This window comes from Papaver somniferum, unplaced genomic scaffold (assembly GCF_003573695.1).
Source record: "Papaver somniferum cultivar HN1 unplaced genomic scaffold, ASM357369v1 unplaced-scaffold_119, whole genome shotgun sequence".
Lineage (NCBI taxonomy): Eukaryota > Viridiplantae > Streptophyta > Magnoliopsida > Ranunculales > Papaveraceae > Papaver > Papaver somniferum.
In genome coordinates this window covers 4,859,706-4,883,678 of record NW_020620936.1, presented here as the reverse complement: position 1 = coordinate 4,883,678, position 23,973 = coordinate 4,859,706, and the positions used below count along the sequence as shown (strand labels likewise).

Sequence of the window (23,973 nt, the reverse complement as noted above, 5' to 3'; positions counted from 1 at the left end):
CCCATCAAGTTTTTTGCGCCGCTGCCGGGGAGTGGCTGTAAAGTACTCTCTGATTGATATCATTGATTTTCTAGTCGTAGTTTAGTTTTATTTTATGTACATAGTTTATTTTCGTTTTTCTTTTAGATTTCTTTTAGTTTCTTTTTACGTAGCTTGTTTGATTATCTTTAGGTACCTTAGTTTGAAGAGCGCAGTTGGAATCTCTCCAAAACAGGCAGAAAAGTAAGTCTTTCGCGAAGCTTTGCAAGGTGAGTTTAGACTGAATTCTGCATTTTGATAGGATATGCAAGATCTACCAAGTAGTTGGGATAGAGAAATTATTCGTCTTGTTAAAGTAACCCTTTATACATGACGAGAACAGATGATGAGGGTACGAACCCTCCGGTTAAAAGTTTAAGAGACTATATGTACTCAACTAGAGTCTCTCAACTCTCATGTATTGTTTTGCCTACCACCAAAGAAACCTATGAGATTAGAGCAAGCACCATTCAAGCACTTCCTAAATTCTACGATAAGGAGAATGAAAATCCTTACTACCACATTAGAGATTTTGAAGAATTGTGTGGTACGATGAAATTTAAGGACTTAGTTGATGATTGTCTGAGACTTAGCTTGTTCCCTTTTTCCTTAAAGGATAAGGCAAAATCATGGTTGAATGCATTAGCTCCTTCATCAATTAGTACTTGGGATGGCATGATTAATCTATTATTGTATAAATTATTTCCTAGGCATAGAACTACTGCCATTCGTCAAAAACTGTATAGTTTTTCGCAACAAGAAGGAGAATCTCTTTATGATTCTAGAGAGGTTCGATGATCTCTTGCTACAATGTCCACACCATGGATTTGATACTCCTAGGCTCACATTGATTTTGTATGAGGGATTAGATTTCAAAACACTGACTAAGGTAGAATCACTTTGTGGTGGTAGTTCACCTGATAAGACTGCTGAAGAAGGTTATAATTTTTTGCATGAAGTAGCCGAAAAACCCCAAGAGTGGGAGGCTAGAGAACCCATAATGATTTGTAACAAAGGGGTTTACAGAGTTGACAATGAGTTCAACTCTGAGGCCAAGTTTTCTGTTTTGACACGAAGACTTGAGTCGTTAGAAACAAATGTTAATATTAAGCATGTTGAGTTTGTTACTCATACATCTTTTATTCCTAGTGATTGTACTAACCAAAGAATTTCTAGTTTGGAAGAAAGTATGAGTTTGTTTATGCAGGGTACTCAAAGATCTATGGAGAGCTTACAACAACAACTAAATCAGCTTGCCAGCCAACTGAATGAGCAAGATAAGGGTCAGTTCCAGAGGCAAATACAGCCTCACCATAAAGGTTATTTTGAGGAAAGCACATCTGGTGATAAGTTGACTCATCATGACCATGCCTTCTCTACCCTAAGAAGTGGACGGGTCATAGATAACCATGTCAGTAGTTCCAAGGAGAGAGAGCAAGATAGGAACCTGCCTATTTATTTTTTTTGATAAGTCAAAAGTTGTATTAATAGATAACAAAATTTACAAAAAGTAGATTACAAGAAAAGAGGTCATATCAACCCCAAAAACTTGTAACACTACTTGAAACGAAAATAGGAAACATTAGGGTTTTCAACGGAAATTAAAAAATCAGGTCTTCCTTCATACTGAATTCCCACTTCATTATCAAGATAACAACCATTCTTAGCCATCTTATCTGCTGAAAAATTCGCCTCTCTGTAAGTGTGAATTATCCTTATAGAAATATAATAATTGCATAACTTCCCCATCTTGCTTTTGCAAACCAAGGAATAGAAGAGCTTTGTAAAGCTTGAACTACTCCATATGAATCAGATTGCACACAAATACGATCATAATTCCATTGCATTTCCCATTCCATACCAATTATAATTGCATAGAGTTCCGCCAAATAGTTTGTAGTAACTCCAAGACCAATACTCAAAGTACCAAGAACTGCACAGCTAGAGTCTCTTGCCACCACTCCTGCTCCCGCAATGTCTGGATTTCCACGTGCTGCTCCATCACAACAAATTAGAATCTCATTAAGTTCCGGAGGCTGCCATAGCACTTCAATAGGCTGCTGATATCTACCATTACACAGGTTACTCCTTCAACACAAAAATAAACCAATGAAACCGAGAAAGGTAAATCTGAAATTCCTTATGTTCCTCGTGCTCCTTTTCCTCGAGCATTACTACCTCGTAAGAAAGGAGCTAGTCCTAATGACATCTTAGAAGTGTTTAAACAGGTTAATGTTAACATTCCTCTCTTAGATGCCATTAAACAAATTCCTTCTTATGCCAAGTTTCTAAGAGACATGTGCACTGTGAAACGAAAATTGAATGTACATAAGAATACTTTCCTTACTGAACAGGTAAGCTCGATTATTACACAGAAAACTCCACCCAAATTTAAAGATCCAGGTTGTCCTACGATTGCTTGCACTATTGGAGAACATAGGATTGAACATGCATTGTTAAATTTAGGGGCCAGTGTGAATCTCTTGCCATATTCTGTGTATGTGCAATTAGAGCTTGGTAATTTAAAACCCACTAATGTTACCCTCCAATTGGCTGATAGGTCCACAAAAATTCCTAGAGGAGTGGTAGAGGATGTTCTTATACAGGTTGAAAGTTTTATTTATCCCGTTGACTTTATTGTTTTGGATACTCAGCCTGTCTCTAATCCTAATGGGCAGATTCCCGTCATCTTAGGTAGACCTTTCTTGGCTACCTCAAATGCGGTTATCAATTGTCGGAATGGAATCTTGGAGCTTACTTTTGGAAATATGAAAATGGAGATAAATGTGTTTCACCTTTTGAATTCATCTTCAGTTTCTGAAACTTGTGAACATGTATGCATGATTGATATTGTGAATGATTCTACTACTGTTACAATGAGAATCTCGAAAATCTCGAAAACATGTCTGAAAAGTTTGCAGATTATAAGGAGTGCACTAAATCTGAATTATCACATATTTGCTTATCTTATTCTGCCGATTCTGACAATCATCTTTTTCACGAAATTGTTGCGTTGAATCTTTCTTTTCATGATCTATCTACTAGTTTTCAGAGTACTTATATGAGTGTTGAGCATATGGATACTGGTCAGGTCATTCACATAAACAAGTTGGAATTGAAATATGTTTGTTTAGCTCCTTCCATCAACTCTAATGTCCTCATGCTGGTGCCTCTTATTCCTACTGAACATAATATATCCAGCAATATCAGTTTAGTAGATTTAGAACTGGATTTAGGGTATACGACATATGTTGAATTGTCTGAACAACGTGTACTTATTATCCGTGAGTCTGATTTACTTCGTATTACCACACATGACTGGGCAGGTCCGGATTATGTTCCGAGTAGGATTGAATTCAGTTTGTTTAGCTCTCTGGGTACTAATCATTTTTGCCGCAGGTTCATATTTCCAGCTGTTCTGATTTGTTGGGTTGATCCCCAACTTTTCAGACTTTATATATATGCTTGGAAGGTTGTTGTTGTGTAACATCTTCGGTTTGTTTGAGATTACTTTTTGCGCGCAAGCAGAGAAAAAAATATCTTTTGCTTCATGGGAGTCAACCCATCAGATTTGTTCCCTTTACTCTATCTTTTATTTTTATTTGCCTATTGCATGTTAGGAATTTTCCACCTTGAATTTTACTTTGAATGACTCAATTTACATTGAGGACAATGTAAATTTCGAGTGTATGTGTGTGTGTGTGTGTGTGTGTGGGGGGGGGGGGGGGGGGTGGGGGTTTAGCATACTTTTTGTAGGAGTTTACTTTTTTTAGGAATTTAAAAAAAAAAATTGCACGACATGACCAGCTGTTGAGCGGGTCTTAATTTTTTTCTTTTTCACGTCATGACCAGCTGTTGAGCGGGTCATTCTGATTATCTGTCTCGCTATTTAGCAGACATGTCTACACCACTGTTTAGTGGTTCGTCTAGATGTTTAGCGGACTTCTCTAAACCATTGTTTAGTGGTTCGTCTCGCTGTTTAGCAGACGTCTCTCCATATCCAGCTGTGTAGCGGATATAATATTTTCTTGTTTTGCTCGGGACTAGCAAAATGTAAGTGTGGGGGAATTTGATAAGAACGAAAGTGCGACACTTTTATACCTGCATTTACACTAGCTAGGTCTCGTTAGCTTGCTAATAATATTGTTTTAAGCCTTTTGCAGGAATTACAAGAAATTCTTTTCACCCGGAAGATAAAGGGCCTAGAAACCAAATTGGCGTTTGCAACTTGCCATGCCAAAGGAGTCGGAGCTTAGGCAAGCCAGTAACTCATGGGCCGCACCATCTTACCATCTCAAGGCCTGGGAGTAGTCATATAATTTCACAAAGATATGTCTTTGTAAAGCCGAGGGCTACACAAGGGAGTAGAGGTAGTCAAACGTGGCTACATTACAGCCACACTTTGTGAGTAGAATGTAAAGGGATTGTATTTCCCTTCTCTATCAAAACCAGATCCATTTTTTCATTCATTTTTATGGAATGTTCAAGCAAATAGTTTTTTCCCCCATTTCAAGATGCAAGGTCAGTTCTTACAGAGAAATGTTTGAAATTGAAGACCAACGACAACAACATGAAATTAGGGTTTGTTGGTGATTAGAAAGATGGAAATTAATTTATGTTTCCAAAATCAGAAGCATCAGCCTGTGGAGTTTCAAAGAAGGGGATTTGAGGCAAGAATACATGAATGGGATCTGTGTTGCAGGCGATGGTAGTTGTAGCTACAGAAATTTGGGGATTTTCGGAGTGCAAAGGCATGGGTGGTGATTCAATTGACTTGATTTAGCGCCTGCAGAATGAGTTCGATTGTGAACTGGTGATGCTCAAGGTGTCTCTTCTCAATCGATTTGTTGTGGATGTATGGGGTTCTCGATTTTCTAGTGGTGAATGGATGACGAGATGAGCTCAAGGTGGTCCTTCTGTTAGCTGAAGTTGATTTCATATTAAGGTTTGATACAGGAGCAGATTTTGGAATTTTGAATTTAAATTAAGTTGGCGTTGTTCTTGGTATTGATTTGGGTTCAGTCATTGGTCGAGGTTGAATCTGTTGGATTCAAAGAACAGTGAATACAAGGCACAAATTTGGGGGGGTTCGTGATTTCGTATGAACTGAATTTGAAGATGACACTCAAAACATTCTTAAATTGTGTTGTACAACGACAACAGCAGATGGAAGTGGGGTTGTTGTTGGGCCGGAGTTGGGAAGTGATTAAGTTAAAGAAGGTGCTGGTAGATGGGAGAGTTTACGAGGTAGCAGCAGAACAGAGATATCAACAGCGTCAACAGATTTGGAACTTGGCATTTCATTGGCTATTGGCTGTATGGAGCTTGGTTTGAAGATGATTGACTGAGAGATTAGACGGCAGTGAAGAAGAAAGGTGTTGATGCCTTGGATTTCAGTGAGAATCTGGGTGCAATGAGATGGATAATTGACAGGGCAAAAAGGAAGAAGTTGGTTGCTGTTGGTGTTAACTTAAGGAGTTATACAAGAGAATTAAGCCGAAATATTGGAGGTGCAACCAGCTATGGCCGAGATAATGAAGGCTGGAACTGGTGCTGGTGGCTAGAAATTCAGAGAAGTGCAAGGAAAGAGGTGGAGTTGTAGCTGTTACCGGACTCAGTACTGGCCTGAATTTGGAGATTGAAGTTGGTGTCACATTGGGCCTTGGTACCTGTTTCTTTGGTCCAGATTAGATTTCTTCGCAGCACATATATAAATACCATACTAAGATGCAAAGAGGGGGACGCCGTAATCAGGGAAGAAACTAGGGTTTGAGCATTTCTACTTGCTTTTCGATTGTTTAGCTTAATCATTTACTTTATCATTTCTATGGCTTTTAAGAAAGCTATGTCTAGCTAAACTCTATATTAGGGTGAAGGATGAACTTGTAGGTTTAAATTACTTATGTTCTTAAACAAGGGTTTTCACCAACTTTGAGCTTAATGTCATGTGTTTGAGTTTTTCTTCAATGGTTTATTTTATATTCAATTTCTCATATTTTATGCCATGTAGAGTCTATTGTTAGGTTGATAGAAATCCTCATTGAATCTTGTTACCAATTGATTTATGAATATTCTTAGACTAGTTATGCCTTGTATGATTAGTTCTTAGGATTTCTACTTAAGATTGAGAACAAACATAACTTGTGATACAACTTGTCGATAAATCTTAAACGTCATATCCTCCATGTATCAATAGCTAGGTTTCCAATTGTGCATGAATAAAATTAGAAACCTTTTGCGAGAGACATAAGTGATATTTATCCTGCAAGGAATTCCGTAGCCCTAATACAATCACATCTTTAATTACAATCATTATAAATTTGCTTTATTTTACTCATCATATTATTTTCTTATTACAACATCTCTGAATTATTGAATTTTGGTTAGTTAGGTCTTGATATCAATTAGTAGTAGTTTTCGCAATTCCTTGAGGGAACGATCCGTGCTTGCTATTGTGTGCTATTTTTGACACCGTGCACTTGCGGTAAAACAAAGTCGGTCTCCAGACCCATCACCTATCGGATATATAAATCTCAAGCCAATTATTACAATTGTACTCAAAACGATAGAATCAGCAAGATCAGATCACACAACTACAAGAAAAGTAGTATCAGTATGGCTTCACAATCCCAATGAAGTCTTTAAGTCGTTAACCTGGTTTTAGAAGAAGAAAACCCAAGGTTAAAGGAGAATTGACTCTATCTTATGCAACTAGTATCACACGTAAGGTGTGGGGATTAAGTTTCCCAGTTGCTGTTCTCCCTTATATAGTCTTTCAAATCAAGGTTTGCAATCAATGTTAGCTTGGTAACAAAGCATTCAATATTCACCGTTAGATGAAAACCTAATTAGATTCAAGCTAATATTTCTCAACCGTTGGATAGAAAACTTAGCTTGTTATACACAAATGAAATGTCCAATTTTGGGTTTATGTAACCGTTCCCAAACATTAACATTTGTTAGTTCAACAATAGTTAACCAAATGGTTAGCCATATGATCACTTTCACATCCACCATATTCTTCTTCACCATAACTAGTTCAAATGACTCAAATGAACTAGTTAGAGAGTTGTTCGATTGCTTAAATCTTATGTAACTACACAAGACACAATCGAAGCAAAAACGGTTTGATTCACTCGAATCGGTTCATGAACTTTATAGCCACGGCTTGCAAAAGCATTCCTTAGTTTATATAAACATGAGTTCAAGAACAACCGATTTTAGATATCACCTGCTCAAGTTCGCGGACCGGGTTCGCGGACTTAAGCTCACAGAAGGAGTTCACAAACTCCAGCAGAAATCCTCGGGTCGAGAACTTCCGCCAGTTCGCGGACTGAGTTTCACATTCCGTTTCTCTTGATCAACAAAGTTCGCAAACTTTGGTTCAAGGAATAAGGATTTATACATATATGTGTTTCCACAACAATGCATGTATCCTCCAATGGTTATGTAATCTAAACTCTCATTTCAATCATTGAAACATTCTCAGAGGACATTATATAGCCGTTATTCACAGACCATTTTTCGTCAGAGCAATTTTTAAAGTGATTGAAACATAACATGACATTCGTCACTAGGTAAAGATGAATTTGGCTAAAGCGAAAGCTTACCAACACATATTTCGAGAAATAGATAGGCGAGATAAACTCGGCTCGAAATAGCAAATGTGTATAAACAAAGTCTATATATCAAAACGATTTTTGTCTCAAGAGTAGGAGATAGAGTAAATAGACTTTTGAGTGATAGATAAGTTCAAGTCTCCACATACCTTTTAGTCGATGAAGATCCACCGGTTCCTTGAGTAGTCCTTCGTCTTGTATGATGATTGCCATGGAATCTTGAGCTCAACTACACTTTCTATCCTAGTCCGAGACCTTTAGCTATATAGGCTAGTAATTAAGAATTATAGTTTTGATCACTAACATTGACAAACATGCTTGAGATAGCAACGCATGCGAGTTCGACCGAGCAATGCTCTAACAGTTTTTAATATAGCATGACTTGAAAGATATTTAGGAATGAAAAAAGTTCAAGTCAATACTACTAACCTCAAGTGGAAGGATGATGTCGTCATTGTAGTTCGTTACTTCTTCTCATTCTTTAGGTCTTCAGAGTAATACTTCTATGTCTCAATATTCCTAAACTTTCTAGTCTAGCCTAAACAAAGTTGACTCTAGTATTTAATCAAGCAATTCTAGATGAGTTTTTATACTCAAATATGACAACCAAACTTGACATACCAACGCTTGGTGAGTTCAACCGAGCTATGCTCTACCCCTTTGTCAGTTCTAGTGACAAAACTCTATTCACATATGGAGCTAAACGAATTACAAAATAACTCATTCTTCATACGCTTGATTCCAAGTTTCAGCAACACAATAACCTGCATATATTTAGTCAATAAATGTCGTTGGTGACATTTGAATAACAAAATCTTTTACTCCCCCTAAAGGTAAGCTAGGTAAATATTCAATCCGAACATCTTTGTTATTCCCCTTTTGTAGTATGAAATACTACACAACAATATGATATGTTTCTCCCCCTTAGTCAATGCTTTACTCTTTCGTTATATATAACGTTTAAGCACAATTGTCCTTTCCTAGTGATTAAAAATCACTTGTTTACTCCATATATTTCACCCTCTTTTTGTCACAAAATGACAAAGGTTCGAGCAAATAAAGGACAAACCGAAAGGATCTTACAAATCTATAAGACTTGTACAACTTATAAGAGTTAAGCGCGAAGGTTTCGCATACCATTTAGATAACCAATATTAAAACCGAAACTACAAAAGTAATTTAATTTCAATATGTTATTAAGGAAACAATTGCCCGAAGAAATTTTCTCTATAGTCTAACAAACTGACTAAGATACGTAATTCCATTGTTGAAGCGATTGCGCACCTAAATAAATAGATAGAGATACTAGTATATTGATAGATTCTGAAAGTCATATAGACACTTATTGAGCACCTAAATTTAGTTATCCGTACGCGATTAAATTAGTTTAGCTGTGGATGATAATTTTGATTGATAGATTACATATTCATATAGATTTTTTTTTGCTAGGTCAAAATGGTTTATTAAAGCAAAAAAACGTAATTACTAGAATTACAAAATGGGAGGCTCTAGGCCTCACCACCCCCATAAACCAAAGGGGCATAAAAACACTAAAAACTCATAAAATAGGCTCCTAAAACACTAAAACAAAAACATAAAGAAGAAACATAGGAATTAAAAACGTTTTCGCCCCTTATTTCCAACTCTAAACTTCTTCTTCTTGGGAATGAGACCAGCAATTATTTGAGTCAAATCATAGTCTCCATAAGTCTCCTTGTATTCGTCTTCATAATCATCATAGTCATAATCCTCTTCATTTTCATCTGAAGCATAATTACCACCCAGAACAAGCTTAATAGGAGATTGAGCTTTCTTCTTAGTTGACATTCTATCCATTTGCTCATTTTTTTTTCCTTGAAATAGTCTTGTCTAAAGGCTGGATCTCTAATGAAATTAGCACAAACTTCATCAATTCGAATGGTGCTTGCTTCCTCTAGTTCCTCCTTAGTAAAAATATTATTTATATCAAAAACATTTTCCTCCAACCCGGTTTGAATTTCCTTGTTCTTCCCATGGCTTGGAATTTCCTCATTGGACTTTGAATTTGTAGCCATGATTTTGGCAGCTTGCTTGGCGATTTTCCTAGCTTGTTTCCTTGCTAGAATGTCTGCATCAACTTCACCCCATTCTTTCGAGCCCATACTATCGCCTGATATACTTGAATCTTCTTGTTCTTCTTCTTCCACTAAACCCCCACTAGTATCATTATTCAGCCCTAACTCAATACATACTCATATAGAAATTTATTATAGAGTATCTTCTAGTAAACTTAGAATCAATAACCTATTGTAATAAAAAATAGTCTATTGAACCTAGACCCACAAATTTTAGATTTTAATTATCGAAAGTAATCTAGATTTTTGTTTTCCTTTCATGTTGTTTCGAACTCATTTGAAATGAGTTATTTTTCGCGTGTTTGTAAGTATAAGCAGTACTTGCACTTAGTCGAGAGATAGTTTTTCTTTATAAGGTGAGGAGTTTTGCAGACCTAAAGGATGATTCAATTTTTGAGGACGAAAATGTTATATGGTGAGGAGAATGTAGAGACCCTCAAGTATGCCAATGCAATTTGACTGGTCTAGCGATGATCAAAAGATGTTTTAGCCGTTAATGACTCGATTATTTAATGTAATCTAACAACGATGTAGAGACGAAACTATACCACTAGAGAGATTTTGAAGAGTTATGCGAAATGCGAAATGCAAAATAGTATTTTTGTACTTAAACCGCTTGGCTGCCCGTATCATTTTTCTAGGTGCCTGAATAAATCTCGTTCGGCCTTATCTTCTCCAAATCGAGAAGAATTCCTTATATTCTTCTCCCTTCTTCTTTCTTCCATTTTTTTTCTCTCTTATGTTCTTATTCGTTTCTTCCTGTTGAAATCGAAACAAAAGGATTGAGATTAATTATTGTATGATTAAGTAATATAAGTTCAGTATCTTGTCGATTCGAGAGAGAAGGTGTTATTGCTGAAGTTGTTGAACTCCAGGAGAAGAAGAAAGTGTTATAGAAGTGATTTGAGAATTAGGGCTTCGTCTGAATTCGTGTTTGTATGAAATCAATAGATGTTTTAAGTAGCAGTTACATGGAAAATCAATGGTTTTCTGTTTAAATTGGTTCTCAGAAGTTGTGGATGATAGATTGAGGAAATTAGGGTTTGTAGTTAAACTTTGAGTTTTTGTGAATTAGAGAAGCAATTCGAGTTGTTATTAGTCGAAGAACAAAGGGTTATTGTTAATTGAAGTTTAGAAGTGTTTTGATGAAGAACTAAAAGGTTCGGGTTTCGTAAGAGAATCTCATGGAAGATTTTGTAGATGAATACGATAAAATTAGAGATGGGTTTAACATGATTTAAGGAAGAAGTTTGATGGATTGAAGGCTGCTGAGGAACTAGGGGTTCGATTCAGGAAAACAGTTGATGATTGGATGTGAAATGGAAGTTGGCTGGAGATAGAACTGATACTGGTGGTTGCAGGGGCAGTTGTGAGCATGAGATGGTGAATGTGGGCTGTTAGCATTACTTTTGGTATGAGCTGAATGTGGTTTCAACTGAGATGGCCGCAACTGATGCTCAAGTGGTAGCTTAAATGAGATTTCAGTTGAAGAAGCATTGAATGTAGTGAGCTGAACAAGGGAGTGGTATTGATGTCTGAAGTCAAGATGGTTGTGTTATTGAAGTTGCTGATGTTCAATCTATTGACAGTAATGAAATGATTGAGGGTTTGAAAGGAATGTGTGTTTACTCAAGGATGGTAAATCTGGTGTGGTTGTTGCCCTGTAGTTATTAGCTTTAGCAATGAAGCTGAATCAAAAGATTTAGGAGTATGAATATAGGAAAGGAGTGGCTTAGAGCTGCAATTGCAGGTAAACGGTAATTGTGTTTGTAAGTAGATTATGAGGTTGTTTTGATTGAATGGAATGCATAATGATTGTATGAACTTCAGTTCTTGAGACTTTGTGCCTGTTAGTCATCCCAGTAAGTCTAGCTGACTTGCCTTGGTTGGGTCGTATCAGTTTGACTCGCTGAGTCACTAGACCTGAGTCAACGAACAACTGAATCGTTTGACCTTGACTCTGTTGACTTGACCTTAACCTTTAACTACAGTCAAGATGGTTGTGTTATTGAAGTTGCTGATGTTGAATCTGTTGAAAGTAATGAAATGATTGAGGGTTTGAAAGGAATGTGTGTTTACTCAAGGATGGTAAATCTAGTGTGGTTGTTGCCCTGTAGTTATTAGCTTTAGCAATGAAGCTGAATCAAAAGATTTAGGAGTATGAATATAGGAAAGGAGTGGCTTAGAGATGCAATTGCAGGTAAACGGTAATTGTGTTTGTAAGTAGATTATGAGGTTGTTTTGATTGAATGGAATGCATAATGATTGTATGAACTTCAGTTCTTGAGACTTTGTGCCTGTTAGTCATCCCAGTAAGTCTAGCTGACTTGCCTTGGTTGGGTCGTATCAGTTTGACTCGTTGAGTCACTAGGCCTGAGTCAACGAACAGCCGACTCGTTAGACCTTGACTTTGTTGACTTGACCTTAACCTTTAACTGGACGTGGACCGTTAGTTGACTCTGTTGGACTGGGCCTTATTATAATAGGCTTGCTTATTGGACTTGGGCTTAGGGCTAGTTATCCTAAATTGATACTTTGGACCCCTTATGATCCGAATTAGCCTTTTAATTCTTCTACGAAGTTGTAGATCTTCTTATGGCTTATCTAATGGACTATAGAACCAACCTAATTAAATTAGTAATTTCTTAGTTATGTTAGAGGTGTAGAATGAGATACAATAAATGGGCTTAGAAACATTAGATAGACTTGTTATGAACCTTGTGTGAGCCTATTGGCTAATTTCTTTGAGTGATTAACAGTTATTCTTTATTAACAACGATCGATTCAAAGGACGAACCAATGGAAGAAGAATCTCGAGGTATGCGAGGCTTGTCATCAAAAACAGGTGGTAACTCTGTAACCTTCTTGTAATCATTAAACTTTCTTTGATATGCGAGTATGATATATTATTCATGTATTTTGTATGTACAAAAGTTTGCAATGAATGTAAAAAAATGTGTGTTTGTGGTTGCCCCGCAAGGAGTTCATGTGGTTTCCCCGCAGATCCTTGCTAAGTTCTATGTAGGCCGGGGAAAGCCGGTTGAATATTACGCACTTTACATCTTAGTAGGCCGGGGAAAGGCGATTGCATATTACTTATAATTTATATATGGGAGAACACTCGTATACATATGATACTTGATGGTTTGTAATGAATTTAACTATATGTGCTCAGTATGCATTGTGTGATTTCCCCGCAAGGAGTGACCGTGTTTTCCCCATGGCCTTTTGCTAAGTTCTATGTAGGCCGGGGAAAGCCGGATGAATATTACACACTTTACTTCTTAGTAGACCGGGGAAAGCCGGTTGCATATTACGCATTTTAATTTTACTATGTTAGTAGTTTGGGGAAAGCCGGTTGAATATTATGTCAGTAGGTCGGGGTAAGCCGAATAAATATTATATATATTATTTACTTTGGGGAAATCACTCGTTGGCATATCAGGCTTGTTTGTCTAACTTTCTGGTCTTGATGGTAATATTCTGAATCATGTCTTGGGCAGACACTTCATGTGGACGATGTTATCATTATTGATTGGGGTTGCTCTCCCATCGTCTTCTCCAATGAGTTCGGCGAGGTTAGAGTAACACTTGGTTCATGATACATGAATGGTCGAATGTTTATTCTCTTTTTGTTCCTTAAATTGTTATTCTTTTAGAACTGCAAAGCCTGTTAGTGATTACCTGAATGTTATATGGTTCCATTGGGAACCCCTTTGGGATGATGTGCTCACTCGTTCCCACTTCAGTTTCGGTAATCAGATGGATTGGAGCGCGCGAAGATATTCGTGTTCGTAGCATAGCGCTTTACCGAATCTTAGTGTATCTATCATTATTTGTATTCCTTCTTTATTCTGCAAAATAACACATTTATATATATAAATATTCTAATAACATGAAAGACTTTCAATTATACTATACCAGAGAGATTAGGTTTATTGGTTAGCACTTTATGTGATTTTTGGCTCTTAAGATCTTTATTCGAGACTTGGTGCTTCAATTAGGGTGTAATCTTATTATCCAAGCGGGTTTAAGAGTTGGGCGTCTCAAGTTGGTATCAGAGCTCACTATTAGATCTTACATGGGCAATAATAGATAATAGTTAGTACCAGGTAGAGAATTAGATTATAGTTTAGAACCGGGTTGGGTGTGAGATAAATCTTAATCACTATAAGCTATCAATAACTAAAAGATTTTTTTTGGTTGATTGATTTGTTTATTGGTTGTGTGTGCATTTAATAAAGTAAAATTGCAAGGTAAATTAATTAATTCAGGTTTTGCAAAGCTAATAGAGATTAGAGAATGGTTAGCCTAAAATAATGAACAAGTAGACAATCCAATGCTAAAAATAAATAGATAGAGAGACTAGTATATTTGATAGATTCTGAAAGTCATATAGACACTTATTGAGCACCTAAATTTATTTATCCGTACGCGATTAAATTAGTTTAGCTGTGGATGATAATTTTGACTGATAGATTACACATTCATGTAAAAATTTTATTATAGAGTATCTTCTAATAAAGTTAGAATCAATAACCTATTGTAATAGAAAATAGTCTATTGAACCTAGAGCCACAAATTTTAGATCTTAATTGTCGAAAGTAATCTAGATTTGTGTTTTCCTTTTATGTTGTTTCGAATTCATTTGAAATGAGTTATTTTTCGCGTGTTTGTAAGTATAAGCAGTACTTGCACTTAGTCGAGAGATAGTTTTTCTTTATAAGGTGAGGAGTTTTGCAGACCCGAAGTATGATTCGATTTTCGAGGACGAAAATGTTATAAGGTGAGGAGAATGTAGAGACCCTCAAGTATGTCAATGCTATTTGACTGGTCTAGCGATGATCAAGAGACGTTTTAGTCGTTAATGACTCGATTAGTTAATGTAATCTAACAACGATCATGAGACGAAACTAATACCACTGGAGAGATCTTGAAGAGTTATGCGAAATGGAATACTCGACCGTGTCAATCGGATACCGGACGAAGAAGATATCATCAGATTTGTAGGAAGGGAAAAATAGTCTTTTTGCACTGAAACCGCTTGGCTACCCGTATCATATTTCTGGGTGCTAAATAAATCTCGTTCGGCCTTATCTTCTCCAAATCGAGAAGAATTCATTATATTCTTCTTCCTTCTTCTTTCTTCCATTTTCTTTTCTCTCTTATGTCCTTCTTTGTTTCTTCCTGTTGAAATCGAAACCAAAGGATTGAGATTAATTATTCTATGAGTAAGTCATATAAGTTCAGTATATTGTTGATTCGAGAGAGAAGGTGTTGTTCCTGAAGTTGTTGAACTCCAGGAGAAGAAGAAAGTGTTGTAGAAGTGATTTGAGAATTAGGACTTCGTCTGAATTCGTGTTTGTATGAAATCAATAGATGTTTTAAGTAGCAGTTACATGGAGAATCAATGGTTTTCTGTTTAAATTGGTTCTCAGAAGTTGTGGATGATAGATTGAGGAAATTAGAATTTGTAGTTAGATTTTGAGTTGTTGTGAATTGGAGAAGCAATTCGAGTTGTTATTAGTCGGAGAACAAAGGGTTATTGTTAATTGAAGTTTAGAAGTGTTTTGATGAAGAATTGAAAGGTTAGGATTTCGTAAGAGAATCTCATGGAAGATTTTGAAGATGAATAAGATAGAATTAGAGATGGGTTTAACCTGATTTAAGGAAGAAAGTTGATGGATGGGAGGTTGCTGAGGAACTAGGGTTTCGATTCAGGAAAACAGTTGATGTTTGGATGTGATTTGGAGGTTGTCTGGAGATAGAACTGATACTGGTGGTTGCGGGGGCAGTTGGGAGCATGAGATGGTGAATGTGGGCTGTTAGCATTACTTTTGGTATGAGCTGAATGTTGTTTCAACTGAGATGGACGCAACTGATGCTCAAGTGGTAGCTTAAATGAGATTTCATTTGAAGGAAATGTAGTGAGCTGAACAAGGGAGTGGTATTGATGTCTGAAGTCAAGATGGTTGTGTTATTGAAGTTGCTGATGTTGAATCTATTGACAGTAACGAAATGATTGAGGGTTTGAAAGGAATGTGTATTTACTCAAGGATGGTAAATCTGGTGTGGTTATTTCCTTGTAGTTATTATCTTTAGCAATGAAGCTGAATCAAAAGATTTAGGAAGTATGAATATAGGAAAGGTGTGGCTTAGAGATGCAATTGCAGGTAAACGGTAATTGTGTTTGTAAGTAGATTATGAGGTTGTTTTGATTGAATGGAATGCATAATGATTATATGAACTTCAGTTCTTGAGACTTTAAGCCTGTTAGCCATCCCAGTCCGTCTAGCTGACTTGCCTTGGCTGGGTCGAATCAGTTTGACTCGCTGAGTCACTAGACCCGAGTCAACGAACAGTTGACTCGTTTGGCCTTGACTTTGTTGACTTGACCTTAACCTTTAACTGGACGTGGACTGTTAGTTGACTTTGTTGGACTGGGCCCATTGTTAGGCTTGTTTATTGGACTTGGGCTTAGGGCTAGTTATCCTAAATTGATATTTTGGACCCCTTATGGTCCGAATTAGCCTTTGAATTCTTCTACAAAGTTTTAGATCTTCTTATGACTTATATAATGGACTATATAACCAACCTAATTAAATTAGTAACCTCTTAGCTATGTTAAAGGTAGAGAATGAGATACCATAAATGGGCTTAGAAACATTAGATAGACTTGTTATGAACCTTTTGTGAGCCTGTTGGCTAATTTCTTGGAATGATTGTGTGATTAACAATTATTATTTATTAACAACGATCGATTCAAAGGACGAACCAGTGGAAGAAGAATCTCGAGGTATGCGAGGCTTGTCATCAAAAACAGGTGGGAACTCTGTAACCTTCTTGTAATCATTAAACTTTCTTTGATATGCGAGTATGATATATTATTCATGTATTCAGTATGTACAAATATTTGTAATGTGTGTGTGTGATTCCCCCGCAAGGAGTGCCTGTGGTTTCCCCCCAGATCCTTGCTAAGTTATGTGTAGGCCGGGAAAGACAGTTGAATATTACGCACTTTACATCTTAGTAGGACGGGGAAAGCCGGTTGCATATTACTTATAATTTTACACGGGAGAACACTCGTATACATATTATGCTTGATGGTTTGTAATGATTTTAACTGTATGTGCTCAGTATGCATTGTGTGATTTCCCCGCAAGGAGTGATCGTGTTTTCCCCATGGCTTCTTGCTAAGTTCTGTGTAGGCAGGGGACAGTCGGTCGAATATTACGCACTTTACTTTCTTAGTAGACCGGGGAAAGCCGGTTGCATATTACGCATTTTAATTTTACTATGTTAGTAGGTTGGGGAAAGCCGGTTGAATATTACGTCAGTAGGTCGGGGTAAGCCGAATAAATATTATATATATTATTTACTTTGGGGAAATCACTCGTTGGCATATCAGGCTTGTTTGTCTAACTTTCTGGTCTTGATGGTAATATTCAGAATCATGTCTTGGGCGGACACTTCATGTGAACGATGTTATCATTATTGATTGGGGTTATTCTCGCGTCATCTTCTCCAATGAGTTTGGCGAGGTTAGAGTAACACTTGCTTCATGATGCATGAATGGTCAAATGTTTATTCTCTTCTTGTTCCTTAAATTGTTATTCTTTTAGAACTGCAAAGCCTGTTAGTGATTACCTGAATGTTATATGTTTCCATTGGGCACCCCTTTGGGATGATGTGCTCACTCGTTCCCACTTCAGTTTCGGTAATCAGATGGATTGGAGCGCGCGAAGATATTCGTGTTCGTAGCATAGCGCTTTACCGAATCTTAGTGTATTTATTATTATTTGTATTCCTTCTTTATTCTGCAAAACAAGACATTTTTATATATAAATATGCTTATAACATGAAAGACTTTCAATTATACTGTATCAAAGAGATTAGGTTTGTTGGTTAGCACTTTATGTGATTTCTGGCTCTTAAGATCTTTATTCGAGACTTGGTGCTTCAATTAGGGTGTAATCTTATTAGCTAAGAAGGTTTAAGAGTTGTGGCGTCTCAAGCTCAAGGATTGAAATACGAATTAATCAGGGTTTCTCAATACAAGCAAGAGAGAGTTTTTCTTAAGAAAAAACAACTTTCAGACCGAAAATACCCAGAGTTTTCCGAAAATGTATGAAAAGTATATTTTGTTTCTTTGTCCGAAACTCTCATGCTAGAAGATTTATAAAAATTCGAAATTTTCAAATAAATCCTAATTATTGAAGATAATGATAAACATGGAAAAAGATTATTTTAGACATAATGGATTCGCGGTTATCCAAAAACTGTCGCAAAGATTTTTCTGATAGAAACACAAAACATATGCTCTCGTTTTATGTGCTTCCTCATCCCAAAGTTATGAGCACAAGTCTGGATGAGGGTGCACAGACTCCATACAACTAAGTTGTATCGGAGTAAGCTTTATCATGCTTACAACGAGTATCAGAAACATAGTTCATGTTCCTTTTTTAAGGTTTCTGCCCAACATATTTTCTCCCAGAAAGTTGGTCTTTCTAAATCTCAATGAGCTTTGGATCATGAGGAGAAAATGAACTGATGTGAAAATTGTCAGAGATAGATAAATCCCTTTAAATTCTGTTAATGAGATTTTCATATGATTTTCTCATTCTAAGGATTTTCTTATTATGCACATTAGCTTGATCATTGGAAACAATTATTGGAAGACTTCCCTGATTGTTTCTCTTGGCAGAAATTATTTCCTTCCCTTTCTTCTGGAAGCGTTTAGTAGGGGAACTACCAACATGTAAACAGAGATTGTTCCGACATGAGTGAGGTGGAACCTTTTTTCAAAAGTGATTATCAACTCTTTCATCTGATTCTTTTGAGTTGATTTAATCAGGTTGGGGTGTATTTTGTCTTTCTACTAAGGAATGATCTTTCAGTTTTTTAAGACAAGATACTTCTTTTAATACTTTTACAAGAGTATTTTGAAGAAGTATAAGTTTCTTCTCAAGTGACTGAAAGCTATATTCTTTGACCTTTTCACGGAATCAATCCAAAGCATCCTTTGAACAAGATTTCACTTGATCATCAGTAATAGTAGATGATAATCACGTAAATGCGATATATTTATACCCATAACTACATCAACTATGACTTGTTATTGGGTTAATAATATCATTTAAGACCTTTTACAAAAAACACAAGCAAATCTGATTGACCCATAAAATAAATAGCTAAATTGGAGGTTAAATTGCGGTTGTGACTAAAATCACCAAGATGCTACTCAAGGCACAAGGGAGTTAGTGTGTTGCAACCAAGTCAACAATTATTTATATTGCCTCGCCACAATACTACAACATTTCACAGCCAGGAAGCAAAGCCAAGAATTGTCTTGGCTTGTCCAATTGAGCCAGGCCCATTTGGAGTTAAAAGATGGTGGACATCTGTCCATTTCTTAATCACTACCTGTGGTGTGTATTTATCTCTGCAACTCATTTTTTTCGACAAGAAGAAAGTCTCGAGAATCAGAGAAGGGTTTGAACGGCAAATGGTGGAATTTAATTTGGGATCTTCTTTGCAAGAACTGAGTTTGTTGGGTAACCAGAGATGCGTGAAAAGTGAAGACTGGTTCTGAAGGAGAGTTGAACAGCAATAACAATGGTTGTGTGGATCGATTAGAGATTCAAGAACACAATTGAGGTTCCATTATTGTGAACTGAAGATGGGTTTGTGGAGTAACAGCTATAATCAAATTGATGGGTTTGTTGGTGGAGATACAGCTGACGAGAACACACATAGAGGTAATAGAATCAAGTCATTCATGGATGCATCATTTTCTTCGTCTCGGTCAGCTCATCTAGATTCGTCCACAATCAACACTAATAGCAACAGGAATTGGGAGTTTGGTATCGATTAAAACTGGGGTCTCAGATGGTTGGTATTTATGCTGGTGGTAGTTGGTACTACGAGATGCCTGGAATTGCAACAGTTGTGAAGATTTGGGTCATCTTTGATCTGAATTTTCTGCCGTTCAGACAAAGGAAGAATGAATGGGTTCTATTTGTAAATCGGTGTTGGTGGCTATCGAATGGAGTTGGTTGCTGGTGATGATTAAATGGGTTTTGAGATGAATTGACTATTAGCTGATTTGAATTGGTTGCAAGTGGTGTTCAAGATCAGTTTAAAGAGGAACGTGAAAAATGAAGAAGGGGTGTATGTTGTTTGGTCCGGAGAGTGGCGTTGAGAACTGGTGGTGCTGAGACGAGTGAATTTAATGGTGGACTGGAGGTGTATTACCTGAGTTGCGTTTGATTTAATGGGTATTTGAGCTATGGCAAACAGTGGATGAAGATATCCAGTTGGTGATGCAGCTCGATGGTGGCAGTGGTGATTGTTTTCAAGTCTTAACAGCAATTATGGCAACAACGATGGAGTCCGGGGTTTTTGAGCTTAATGAGATCGAGGACCTGAGGAGATGGCAGCGATGGATTTATATCTCAAGGATTACAGGGACGAAACTGAGATGGTCACTGGTTTGTTGCCGCGGTGAGCTGTAATTCGAGTGGAATGGATGCAAATTTGGAAACATTGTTTCGGCAAATCGAACTGGTGGAAGATGGTTCTGAATGAATAGAGAATGGTGTTGTACGTGGTTGAATTGGTATGGTTGAGCCGTCGTCGCATCAGATGGAGTTGCTCGCGAGAAGAAGAAAAAGGTCTCAGAAGGTCAGGGACATGTAAATGAAAACAAAAATTTGGAAGTTTGACAAAAAATGAATGTGGACATACTCTATTCATGTTAAGATAGTGCATTAGTGCATGTTAAGTGACGCATGCGGAAGCTAAATGAAGATCTCTTACCATACCTGGATAATCACATTTTTTTGTAGTATAATCATACGGAAAATCAAAGAGGCAGCCAAGAGAAAGATTTCTATTGATAATAGTTCTTAGGTTACATGGATATAATACATGTATATACATGGAGACGGAAAAACCAAAAGACATCTGTTTTGGGCCGCATACCCATGGACTGTAAGCCCTACAACATTTCCCCTTGTGCAGTCCAATAGAACTCTGTATGCAATGCTTCATATAAAGTGCTTCGAATATAGTTCTTCAAATATCCTCCTCTTCTTGATGACTTGCGCCGAAATCAATTGCCTCATTTAAACTTTGACAAGGAAAAATCCAGTGGGAAAACCTTGGTACCGCTCTTCACATGTAGTACTTCACATGTTATCTCGTACTTTACATGTAGTTCATCACATGCAATACGATCATCAAAGATCGACGAGTCTAAGTTAATTGCCTCGTCAAAACTTCGTCAGGAAAAACCAGAGGGACAAAACCTTAACTGAAGAAAAAGAGTACAATATTAAGCAAACTTAGAACATAGTTGGACTGAAATATGTTGTCTCAAAACCTTGACAAGGAAAACCCAGTGGGACAAAACCTTGATGGAAGGAAAAGAGTACAACGTGACGGATGTAAGTAAAGGTGATTCGTTGCAGTTGATCACTTTGCTCCGTTGAAGTTGACTAGTTGCTTCACAACTCTTAAGGCAGAAAGTCCTCGTGGGAAAGACAATAGCCTTAGTTGGGAAATTACATTTCCGGTGTTTGTTGTTGTCTCATTAAAAACCTTGCCGAGTAACAAAACCATGTGGGAGAAAATAACCTCGATGAAGGAAAATAGTTCAACACACCATTAGATGCTTCCCCTGATGTCAGACAATTTTCATTAGTCTAATGCAGTCAAAAGGAGTTTATCACACTGTACTTTGGTGACTTGAATGTTTATAAGATCTTGTTGTTGATTCTGAAAGTTACGTTGCTTAACAGACTATCGCGTTTCATTTCTTTGATTCAGATATTTTCAGTAATATCAACACGATCTTTATGTCTTCAACGTTCAACATACTTGATGCTTTAAGTGTTGTCTCGCTAAAAACCTTGTCGAGTAACAAAACCCTTTGGGAAAAAATATTCTCGATCGAAGGGAAAAATAGTACAACACAACTTCAATTTCGAAGTAAAATATGTCGACATCATATCCTTGGATCCTCCCCCTGATGTCGGCGTCTCCCCCTGATTACTTTCAGAGTTGTTCTAGACAGTTCCTTTAGGCATGTATTTTTCGAAACTGAATATTGATAATGACTTAGAAAATAATCTACCATATCTCCCTCTGATTACTTTCGTTGGAGAAGAGATTATTGTTCCTTCATAATAAACAACTTTTGGATTGCACTTTCATTAGCATTCCTTTTAATGTCTTTGTAGGGATAGAACAAATTTATGTCAATGGTTACTTTTAAGTACATGATTACATTCACTATACCATTCCAATGACGTTGTGTTGGCGCGGAGCTATATATAGCTAACAAGTTCCCTGAGGATGTAAAATTTAATCGATTACATTATTATACTAAGTACAATAATGCGTCTATTGTACTTAGATATGGGAATTTCATCTCCCAACACATCTTCGTCATATTCCTTTGGACGAGATGGTTACTTATTTACATTTGAAACTCGACCAATCATGGGAGTGCTATCAGGATGCATGTCTTTGTTAAATTGCCTGACAACATCAGACATATGCAAACTGGTGGAATAATATACCACAAGCTCAGTATTTGATCGAGCTTTCCCTAGATTTTTCATCTCAAATTCGGATTTTAAATAGCTTGTATCTTATCACATCAAGAGTACACATCATGTATGTACCATCAACATAAATAGCTACAATTTCAAATCAGGAACTTTCTTATGAATACGCAAGGAAAAATAACTTACTTGTCTATCCCCTCCAAATCAAATAGCCACTTAGACGGGTATTCCACATCCGTCTGATTGCTTGATCTATAAGTGAGCGTTCTATCTAACTGTAAACGCACTCTGTGGTTTAGAGTTATTTGATTTGGGCAACAAAAGTCTATCAAGTACTTTTGTAAATATCTTCTATCTCTTGATTCTTTCAGAGATACGTAAAAACCACATACATATGCTGCATTTCAAGTCCTTTTGAAATTACCAAGCTAACTAGGTAGCATAACTCTATAACGTTCATTACAAGAGAACAATTCCAGGGCTTTGTAAGAAACCTCGCGCCACAAGGCGAGTCTTTGTACTTTAAGACTACTTTCTTCTCATTATGTTTTATGACAAATTAATTATGTATGTCCAATAGGCTTTACACTTGGTTGGTTAGCACTACCACACCAAATACCCATATATTTTCCAAAGAACTAAGTTCTACCTGGATTCTGTAGCCCAAATATGCTATTTATTTGAAATTAATCAAAATAAAGCATGGTTCGATCTCATTGTGCTTTACTTTTAGAGCAACTATTTATGGATTATATCATCACTGTGCACGCATAATTCTTTTGTGCTTATCTGCAAATTAGAAACTTTTATAAATATTCGATCTGCAATACCTGCCAATTTCAAAAGAACAAATTAGACACAGTTATCATGAGTGAAATTAATCTCTTGTAATGATGCAGGTGAAAGCCATGGAGCTAAATGTGTTCGCCAGTATGTGATTTTGCCACAAATGGGAAAAGAGCACTGTCAAATGGACTGTTAATAGTCAGATTCTTGGTTGTGTACTTTCATTCCTAGGGAAGTTAGTAGTATGACTAATGTTGTAGCCAAACATGTTGTAGGCTTATGTCAGGTCGAGCATTGGAATGACTTTATGCCACACGATGAAGTGGATGACAGTAATTTGATAGCAATTCAGGGGCTGTGTACGTATGTATACTTACAAATTACTTCACCTGGGTTTTTATTTCTGACATTTAAGTAGTCTCTCTTGTGACATTTAGATAATGCTGGGTATACAGGTGTTAGCTTCTGTTTGTGGTGGAATTTGAATAGAAACAAACCAGAATGTGGTTATTGCTCGGGAATGGGCCTTTAAGCCGGGTGTCGGTAAACTTGCAATAAGTTATGATTCTAAAACTGTTTTTGCAGAAGTGAGTTGTCTTTCACAGGCTAATCAAAACCGTGAAAGATCTAATCTGAAAGAACACAAAAGAGGCTCTGGATTATATCTTCCCCCAACACTTCCATCAACACAAAATGATTCATATGTTTACTGCCTTTTTTTTCTCCTTCTGAATTTCATTTAAATCTTTCTAGTTTTTGCATATCTGCTTGCTTTAATTTAATTATCTGATTTTAGATACATTAAACTTAATATAATATTCTTAAGTTTATCTGTATAATGAAGATATTATTGTGGTAATCCCT

The 23,973-nt window shown here is 36.8% G+C and overlaps 1 protein-coding gene across 1 annotated transcript; it reads right to left on the bottom strand.

Moving 5' to 3' along the window:
* Positions 1-1,733: 1,733 nt before the first annotated feature.
* On the bottom strand, positions 1,734-2,278 carry LOC113330833. Its single transcript, XM_026577640.1, has 2 exons — positions 2,259-2,278; positions 1,734-2,106 (listed from the first exon to the last, which is right to left on the bottom strand). The coding sequence occupies exons 1-2, from the start codon at positions 2,276-2,278 to the stop codon at positions 1,734-1,736; spliced, it is 393 nt and encodes a 130-aa protein (XP_026433425.1).
* Between the last annotated feature and the right edge of the window lie 21,695 nt (positions 2,279-23,973).

What these genes read in the sequence shown, in the direction of transcription:
- LOC113330833 (XM_026577640.1), bottom strand. Translation starts at nt 2,278, where the DNA reads ATGGCATCTAAGAGAGGAAT. An exon ending in ATGGCATCTAAGAGAGGAAT is followed by an intron (nt 2,107 to 2,258) that starts GTTAACATTAAC and finishes TTTGTGTTGAAG; the next exon opens with GAGTAACCTGTGTAATGGTA.